The sequence below is a fragment of the Sarcophilus harrisii genome, chromosome 1 (assembly GCF_902635505.1).
Source record: "Sarcophilus harrisii chromosome 1, mSarHar1.11, whole genome shotgun sequence".
NCBI classification, from domain to species: Eukaryota; Metazoa; Chordata; class Mammalia; order Dasyuromorphia; family Dasyuridae; genus Sarcophilus; species Sarcophilus harrisii.
In genome coordinates, this window is record NC_045426.1 from 90657124 (window position 1) to 90667109 (window position 9986).

At 39.9% G+C, this 9986-nt stretch overlaps 1 protein-coding gene across 1 annotated transcript; it reads right to left on the minus strand.

Annotated features, from left to right (window-relative positions):
* Positions 1–369: 369 nt before the first annotated feature.
* On the minus strand, positions 370–6905 carry LOC100929552 (cathelicidin-2). The gene is made up of 4 exons (XM_012543435.3): positions 6684–6905; positions 2489–2596; positions 1809–1892; positions 370–1239 (listed from the first exon to the last, which is right to left on the minus strand). The coding sequence occupies exons 1-4, from the start codon at positions 6867–6869 to the stop codon at positions 1102–1104; spliced, it is 516 nt and encodes a 171-aa protein (XP_012398889.1). The 5' UTR covers positions 6870–6905; the 3' UTR covers positions 370–1101.
* Between the last annotated feature and the right edge of the window lie 3081 nt (positions 6906–9986).

Sequence of the window (9986 nt, forward strand, 5' to 3'; positions counted from 1 at the left end):
GGGTATGCTGAGATAACTATAGGACATCTAGTTTCAGATGTCCAACAGACAGTTGGAGACAGCTGATTAGGTCTCAATAGAGAGGCTAGAATTGAATGTATAATATATATATATATATATTGAATATATAGTCATTTGTGTAAAGATGATACTTAAATCTCTGGAAACTGAAAAGCCTAAGTGAGAGAGATCCTAAGATCCTAATAATCCCAAGAGAGAAAACAGGACTCAGTGAGTATACCCAAAGAATATTGAGGTAAATTTCTTGTTGAGCTTGTAAAAGGACTGAGAATGAAAGAGTACCCAAAGCTTATATTGGAGTCGTAACTCCTTCCCACCAAATTCTAATTGCATAAAAATCCTCACAAATACTGAAGAATGAGTAAATCCATTTATCCAAGCACATAGCAAGTAGAAATCAGACAAGTTTTACATGAGTTATAACACACCAGATCATACACAGGATCAAGCTCTCTCATGGAGCATGAGATATTTCAGGTCAAAGAGAGAAGCACTGTAATCTCATCCAAATGATAATTTCCCAAAGACTCTAGAAAGGCAAACTTGAAATCTGGAACATGTTTGAAGAATCAGCTTTCTCCTGCATGTCAACTTTCCAAATTCCTTCTCTCTCCCTCTCTCCCTCCCCCTTCTTTTTGGATCTCTCTGGAAAAGAGTGTCTAGAAATGTGTGTCCTCCCCTGAAGCAGGAAATATATTTGAATTTATCTGAAGAGGAATAAAATTTCTCTTCTTCAAAGACAATTCTACCAACTCCACCTTTCACACAGATAGGCTTGTAGTATCAACACATTGTTTTGTCTACCAAGGAAGAAATGCAATTTCTTATGCAAATGCTCCAATCTTGAAGACCAGGTTACATGCATATATACATATATGTTACATATATGTATATACCATACAAATTATATGTGTGTACCCAATATATTTTACATGTGTACCATATACAGAGAAAAATACACAACTATGGATTACATAGGGTGTATGTGTGTGTGTACATGTGTGTGAGATTAGGGGAGTGGAAATTGAAAAAGAGTAAAATATAAGGGAGAAAGCAAGTGCTGGTTACACTGGTTTGAGGTTAGATAGACTCCATATATGGAGCCTTTAGTACTTTCTTATTTCCAAGAGCAATCAGAGAGTATCCCCCAGGTCTGTGGCCATTTTTCCTCGAACCATTCTTTCGTTTGAAAGTCAGGTATCTTCTGGAGCGAGAGGGCTGCAAAGACATTAGAATGGAGAGTAAGTGTCTGATTCAGATAATAGAGCAGAGGGACTTCCATCAGGGTTCTGGCCCTTGGAATAGGGACTGTGCATGGTTCTTTGCTAGTTCCTAAGAATAGTTAGCTTAAGTTATACTCCAGACCTCGTCCTTTGCTCACTCTTCAGGTCTAGGATTCCCAGAGTAAACAGAAACAGCTGGCATGCAATGGGGTTGGAGGAAAATTGGTTTCTCTAATTAAAGTTAAAGGGCAAACTATCCTCTGGAGTAAACCTATCCACATGAGTTGCAACCTTAAAAATGGCCACAGAGACTGGAATTCCTAAAAAGACTGGGTGTGCCCTGTGGTCACCCTGCTGTGACCAGCCTTCCCTTCAATGTTTCTCCTGTTCAGGTGATAAGGATAGTAGGCCAGGGCAGGGGAAGGCAGGATGCAATCTCCCTGTACCAGTTTCTCTATTCCCTCCCTTCCCCCCCCCCCCCAGCAATGGAGCTAACGTGATCAGCCCCAAAGAATCAAATATGAAGGGGTAGGGCAGAAAATGAAAGAAGAGCAGGAAACTTACTGCTGAGGCTTCTGGGTCACAGGTGAGGATGATTGCAGCAATGTCCTGTTCATTGGATATTGAGCCTTGACATTCTTTCACTAGCTGTGTAGGAGACATCAGAGAAAAAAAAGAAAAGGAAGAAGAAAGAAGAAGAAGAAGAAGAGAGGAAGAGAAGGAAGAAGAAGAGAAGGAGGAAGAGGAAAGATGGAAAAAAGTAGGGAAGATGAGAGGGTAAAGGGAAGAAAAATTGAGAAAAGTCCACTTTGCTTATCTTTTCAGGAGCCCAGAATATTTAGTTCCATGAGAGCCAGAAGTGCAGTTTCTCCTAATGCCACAGTGGCATTAGGGACTCACAGAGTCTCTTCCAAGTCAGAAATTAACTTTAATTTAAGTTTGGATCTAGGGGATCTGGGTTCCATTTCTGGCTTCACAATCAGCAGATTGTGTCTATGTGGAGCTCCACTGTTTTGAACCCTTTGATTCTGCATGATCTATATAGGGAAATAACTCTATGCTATTCACCTCCCAAGGTTTTTCAACCCCAAGGTTGAAACCTAAGGTTTCAAGATTGCATAGAAATCTTAGGTACTGAACTGATGAAAAGTAGGATTGAACAGGGCAGAGATAATAAAGGTTCTAATACACCCCTCCACCTCCTCCAGGGTGCCTTCAAGCCCATTGCCCCACTGACTATTTACCCCATCAACTTTGAAGTCACACTGATCCAGCAGGAGATCCTCAGTCACTGGGCACACAGTTTCCTTCAAGGTAAAGCTCAGATGCTTCAAAGTTTGTTCTTGAAGGTCCTGAAAAGAGAAAGTGAGGTTAGATGGGATGAGGCTGCTCAATGGAGGTGGAGGAGGACCCTACGTTAAGAAGAAATCACCTTCACTAACCAATGGCTTGGGTCAATGGGAACAAGTGTTTCCTACAGTATGGAAAGTGCAAGTTCCATAAATGGAGTAGTCTTGGGTCCCAAATCCTACTCTGCTAATGATTGACTGCATGACTTTTGAGGAGGTCATTTCACTCACCTGAATCTCAAATTCCTTATGAATGTCTCATAGTATGTCTTATGACAGTGTGCTATATAATTGAAAAAATGCTGCTGGTGATGTCAGATGGGGCTGGGTTCACATCATGGCTACTACCTACTTAACCTTTAATAAGTCACTTAAGTTCCTTATACCTCATTTTCTTTATCTGTAAAAATAAGAAGACTGAAATAGTTGGTCCCTGAGGTCTGTCCCATATGTATACCTTGGATCCTAAAATTTCCTGTTTCTACTCTCCTTTCTGCCTTCTTCCTTAGTTCTTCTTCTGCACTCCCTCTGTGATCATTGCTCAGGGCTCTGTGCCTCCCCTTCTTCCCTGCCTTCTCTCCTGACACTCTCTCTTTAACAATCTTCATTCATTCTGCTGACTTCCATTATGAGCTCTTTGAAATGATTTCTAAATCACTATTTAATTTTGAACCACATTCTGGCAAAGAGATAGCAGCACAATACTGACTGAGAGTCAGGAAAATCTGGATTTGGATGCATCTCAGACATTTAGTAGTTGTCTCTTAATGTCTCCGATTTTCAGTTTCCTCATATGAAAAATGAGAATGTTGGACTCAGTGACTTAAAAGGGTTCCTCCCAGATCTAAATCTATAATCCTATAATCTCCAACTGCCTGATGAATACTATTAATTCCATTATTTCCCATATTGGCTGAAACAAATTACTACTCCATCAGCAATTCTTGTCCTATTTTCCCCTTATCCCTTCCAGCATTTGTTATTTTTGATAGACGTGCGGTGGTACCTCACTAGGGTGGTCCCTGACTATCCCACCATTTGACATGTTTAAAACTAAGCTCATCTTCTTCTTTTGCAAAATCATCCTTCACCCCCAGCTTCTCGACATTTGCCAACAGAAACTTAGCCTAGAATTGCCAGAGTCATTTTGGACTCTTCGTTCTTCCATACTTGATAGATCCAGTCAGGGAGCAGGTGTGGAAGTAGCTAGAGAGAACATTGGGCATGGAATCAAGAAAATATGAGTTTTAATCCTGCTTCAGAAGCTTATTTGCTATGTGACTTGGGGAATTCACTAATTTTGCTAACTAGGGAAAATGCTAACTTGTTTATCTCATTCTCTTCAAATACAAAAGGAGGGTAATAATAGCACTTACCTTGCATATTTATTGATGAGGAATGAATAAGATAATGTTTATAAAATACTTAGCACAGTGTCTGGCACATAGTAATAAAAAAATTTGTTCCCTTCCCTTCCCCAGGGCTCTCTCTCTCTCCCTTGCCATTTGGATCAACTTCAACTTTGATTTTCAGAGTTTGTGTTCTTCCAAGATTCACAATGATACAGTGTCACCAAATATCAGCTTAGAATCATTAAAAGCACAATGGGATTTGCCCAAGTGTGATGTCATTCCATTTAGGTCAAGATTGTGTCTTCGTGAATGCAACCTCAGTTGCAACCCCTTTGATTATCAACTTGTTATATCACATCACATCACAAATCATCATATCATATCAGGCTGGACATAAAATCAAGTTCTCCAAAAAGGGTTTGCAACTTCCTGAGATAATGTTCCATATAGAATCTCAAGCAAAATATGGTTCCCTAGATAGAAGTGGTGAGGACCTCCCTAGGCTCCTGCCTGAGGATAACCTTGCACTGATTGCATTATACCCCAGACTATTACAGGGCCTAAACATTTGAGATTACCTAAAAGAAATTAGCCCTAAGAACCCACATCAGAAAAACCAAATAGATGAACAGTGCCTATTGTCCAGATTATGAAGTTAGATCTCCAGTTCACTGAACCAGAAATATATATAATATTTAATTTTTAATAACTGATATATTTAATATGTTAATATAATAATTAAGCCAATAAATATTAATTTAATGATTTATTTGTTAATATTGATATATTAATAACATAATAATGTTATATTATATAGTCACTGCAAACAGACAGTGGAATGGGCCTAGAACTGAATCAAAAGACAACAGGTTAGATTGCATTTGAGAAATTGCTTCCTGCAAACAATAAACGCTAAATAATTGAATTTCTTCCAGGACTCCATAAATAGCATCCTTTTTCCTTTGCATTTCTAAATTCTCCTGCATCTCTATAAAGTTTTCTTTATTGCAGGCTCCTTCTCAAGCTGATCTGTTAATTCCATTGGCCCTGGAATTCAGCTGACAAAGGAGAATTTGGTCAGAAAAGAAGTCTTGAAGTGAACCTCCTCTCTTTTAGGATGGCTTTCAGCTTCTTCATCTGCCTGGGAGAACAGTGGCTTTTTTTATCCCCATTTTATAGCTGAAGAAACTGAGGCAAAGCAGAGGCTAAATCACTTGCCTGAAATCACACAGCTGGTAAATGTCAGAGGCTGGATTCGAACACATCTTCCTGAATCTAAGGCCAGAAATCTATCTATTCACTGTGCTTCCTAGTTGCCTCCTGTCATGTGAAATACCCACCTGAGAATTCCTCAGAGCAGTTTTTGTGTCAATTTTGTCAATCTGGTGACAATTATGAGCCCCTTCTCAGAATAAAGTACATAGAATTATAAAGGAAAGCAATTATTTAGAAACAGAATTGTCAGAATATTTTAAAAATGCATCTGAGTACCCCAAATTAAGAACCCATGCCCTGGAAGGAAGAAGGGAGCAGTACCCAAAAAGACAGGATTTAAGCTGAGAGCCTTTTGCTAATAGCAACTATCTCCTCAGTACAATCTTGTCATGTTTAGCTTCCCTTGTTCTGGAATATGTGTGTGTGTGTGTGTGTGTGTGTGTGTGTGTGTGTGTGTGTGAGAGAGAGAGAGAGAGAGAGAGAGAGAGAGAGAGAGAGAGAGAGAGAGAGAGAGAGAGAGAGAGAGAGAGAGAGAGACAGAGAGAGAGACAGAGAGAGAGAGACAGAGACAGAGACAGAGACAGAGACAGAGACAGAGACAGAGAGACAGAGAGAAAGACAGAGACAGAGAGAGAAAGAAAGAGACAGAGAGAGAGAGAGAGAGAGAGAGAGAGACAGAGACAGAGAGAGACAGACAGACAGAGAGAGAGAGACAGAGAGAGGGGGGGAAGGAGGGAGGGAAAGAGAGGGAGAGACAGAGAAAGAGAGAGACAGAGAGACACACATGCAGAGAGACAAAGAGAAAGACAGAGACACACAGAGAGACACATATGCAGAGATTCAGAGAGAAAAACAAAGACAGTGTCAGAGAGAGAGACAGAGACAGAGACAGAGAAAGAGAAAGTCAGAGGCAGAGAGACAGTCTCAAAGACAGGGACAAATACAGAACGAGAAGACAGAGACAGTAAGAAAAAGACAGAGGCAGAGAGACAGAGCCTCAGAGACAGAGAGACAACAGCATAAAGAGAAGACAGAGACAGAACTACAGAGACAAAGAGAAAGAGAAAGACAGAGACAGAGAGAGACAGAGATAGAAAGACAGAGATAAAGAGACAGAGAGAGGCAGTGACAGAGAAAGACATAGAGACAAAGAGAAGACAGTGACAGAAAGACAGAGACAGGAAGAGACAGGGACAGAAACACACAGAGAGACATATACATATACAGAGAGAGACAAAGAGAAAGACAAAGACAGTGAGAGAGAGAGACTCAGAGACAGACAGTGACATGCATCCAGAGAGAGACAGAGACAGAGAGCCACAGAGAGTGACACAGAAGTGGGAACTCACACCTCTGAACCATAGCTTTATCCATGCACCCAAGAACTTCATTCCCTGAGCCAAGGACTGCCTCGTTCCCAACAAGACACTGGACTAATTATTAATAGGCAGCAAGGGAAAATGGACAAGGTCCAAGTCAGTCTGTTCTTTCCTCTCCAGGAGGAGTCCAGAACTAGCACTCACCTGATTGGGTGAAGGAGGGTCGGTTTGGAGAAGCCGGAAGGCATTCTCTCCTTTGTGTGCTTGGTTGTAGAGATGAAGGGCCTTGGACAGGGCCTTCTGATAGCTCAGGCTGGACAGAGGTAAAGCCTGAGTGGGGATGAGAGTGGCTACACTGGCCAATAGTAGGATGTTCCTGAGGTGCTCCATGTTCCTTCCTCTGCCTCACTGACTCTCAGCTGGCCCCTTATATGTCTGGTCTCCCCTGTTCTGTTGCGCAATATGGGTCCCTGACGTGCTATCCAATTTCTGGGGCTTCAGCTTGTTGTTGTGGCAGGGGCAGGGGGGGGGGATCTGAGGGAAGCTGAGATTGTGAAATGATTTCCCATCTAATGCCAGAAACAAGGGAAGGGCTGAGTTGTCTCAGTTTGGGTCAACAGTGAGCCCACACTTTCACCATCTTGCTCAAGGATGGCCCTTGAGTTAGACTAACAAGGAAATGGGAGCCAAATGCTGGACCTGGAGAGTGGAAAACAAATCAGATCATTGAAACAGATCCCGTGCATCCCCAACAAGAGTCCCAATTTTGGTCATGATTTTTTCACCTTTAGTCACCATATTGGGCTTTGTCAAGAGAGAAATGAAGGATGGGTCCCTTGCCAGTAAGATGACCAGGGACTCCATGCCATCAGAAGAGCAGGGGCTCAAGAGCCTTTGGAGGCAAGGCCAGGACTCCCCTATAGGGTTTTAAAAAGCTCCAGGTCAGGAGAGGGTACCTATTTTTGCTTATGAGTAGTGGTCCATTCTCTTCACCTCCATTCCCATTCTATTCTACAGACCACCTCAGAGAGTTTGCTGACCCATGCCTGAAAAGGGAAAAAAAAAAGCAGAACCAGAACTGGAAAAGGCTTGGCACAATTATAGTGATCAGGAGTAGAATTTATTAGGAGAAAAAAAGTAGGGGTAGAGTAATCATTGATCTCAGATAAAGTCTGAGTCTTAAAAAAGATTCAATCAAGAGAGAAATCAACATTGTATGTCAGCTATATTAATATCATTTTAGATGTATGTGTGATTATATATATGCATATGTATATACATATGTGTATATGTGTGTATGTAGGTTTGTGTATGTATAAATATATGTATGTGTGTATATGTGTAAGGGTATATAATATATATAAATGTACAAAAAATAGATCTATCCTTAGCTGTAACCTGCTTGAAGGAGGGGGGTAAGAAAGGGGCAAAAAAGAATAAAGTAAAAAATGCACAATAGAGAACAAAATAAAACCTACAAGGAAGCAAAGTCATGTCTTCTATTATTACATATGCTTTCTTGAAATCCTCCTGACTTGAGAGCTAGTGCTCTTCACTGTACTACCTAGCTGTCCCTATAGGCTTTAAAAAAAGTTTCAATAATATTTTATTTTTCCAAATACATATAAAAAATAGTTTTCAACATAAATTTTTCTCCCTTCCCCCCACCTCTTCCTTCCCAAGACAGAAAGCAATCTGATATAGGTTAAATATGTATGATTCTTTTAAACATTTCCATATTTGTCATGTTGTGCAAGAAAAATAAGACCAAAAAGGAAACAATCATGAGAAGAAAACAAACAAATGAACAACAAAAAGGTGAAAATACTATGGTTTTATCCATGTTCAGCCTCCATGGTTCTCTCCCTGGATGCAGATGGTTCTTTCCTTCCCAAGTCTATTGGAATTGTCTTGGATCACTGCATTGCTGAGAAGAGGCAAGCCTATCATAGCTGATCATCACATAATCTTGCAGTTACTATGTACAATATTCTCCTGGTTCTGCTCGCTTCACTAAGCATCAGTTCATGTAAGTCCATGTTTTTTGAAATCAGCCTGCTTATTGTTTCTTATAGAATAATAAAATCTTCCATTACATGCATACACCATAATTTATTTAGCCATTCCCCAATTGATGGGTATCCACTCAATTTCCAATTCCTTTAGGCTTTCTTGAAATGGAAATTTATTGTTACATATTTTGAATCCTTCCTGATGTTCTGCTGGGCATATGACAATGTTTGGTTTTTTTTAATGTGTGTGTGTCTTTCTTTTTCTATTTTTTTCTTATTTTGCATTCAAGTTTTAAATAAATGGATACATTTTAAAAAAAGAAAAAGACTTGGATAGATTAGAAGATGGATTTAATAATGTGGAATTTGTTTATACTTCAATGATTCAATGCTTCTGAAACTCCCTGTTTACCTCCAGGTCAAATATGAAATCCTTTATTTGCTATATAATGTTCTTTATATCCTAGCTGTCCTCACTCCCTACCTCTCCATGTTCTTACACTTTATGCCTTCCATATTTTCTGATCCAGTAGCACTATCCTCCTCAATGTTCCTTTCAGGAAACACTCCATCATCCAACTCCAAGCATTTCTTTGGCTGACTCTCATGTCTGGAATGCTCTCTCTCCTCATCTGTTTCCTAGCTTCCTTGATTTCCTTCAAGTTTCACCTAAAATCTCTGATTCTTTAAGAAATGTCTCTCAGTCCTCTTTAATCTAATCTGAAATTATTTCCAGTTTATCCTGTATATATCTTGTTTGTACACAATTTGCCTGTTGTCTTCCTCTAATAGCTCTTTGAAAGCAAGAATTGTTAAGGTTTTTTGCCTTTCTTCATATCCCTAGTACTTAGCACAACGCCTGGTACAGAGTAGGTGCATGTTATTTGTCCTTTGTTCTCTAAGAGGATAATCAGGGAGCTGATACCGGGACATGCAAATGAATTGGATTTAAATGAGGGAGGGCTGTGCAAGGTCACTTGCCTCAGTTTCCCCTCCAGAACCATTTGAGTCCAGTGGCAAGATATAGATCAAGATCACTGGAGGTTGGTCTGGATGAAATGGGAGAGCTTAGCCTTTTAAAGCTAAAATCTTCAAGAGGTCTCAGTTTGAGTCAAACGGAATGGGTGCATAATAAATGCTTATTGGGAACTACTCATTGTGTTTTTTTCTTCCATCATTGTTGATGCTTCCATCTCTGATGCTGAAACAGAAAAAAAAAAAGATTAAATACATAAATGTAAAGTCTTTATCTTAGGTATTCAAATTCAGTATACAAAATCATCTTGGAGACGTGCCTAGCAGATGACTCCTGAGAAAATGATGTGAGTTTTAATGAATTGTAAACCCAATAAGAATCAGCTCTTAAAGAGGAAACAAGAGCTGGAAGGGAACCAGGAATCATGTCTCACAAGGATTAAGACACTGCTGTATTGTGGCTTTATGCAACAATGAGATGATTCAGATCTGTTCCAATAATCTTGTAATGAAGAGAGCC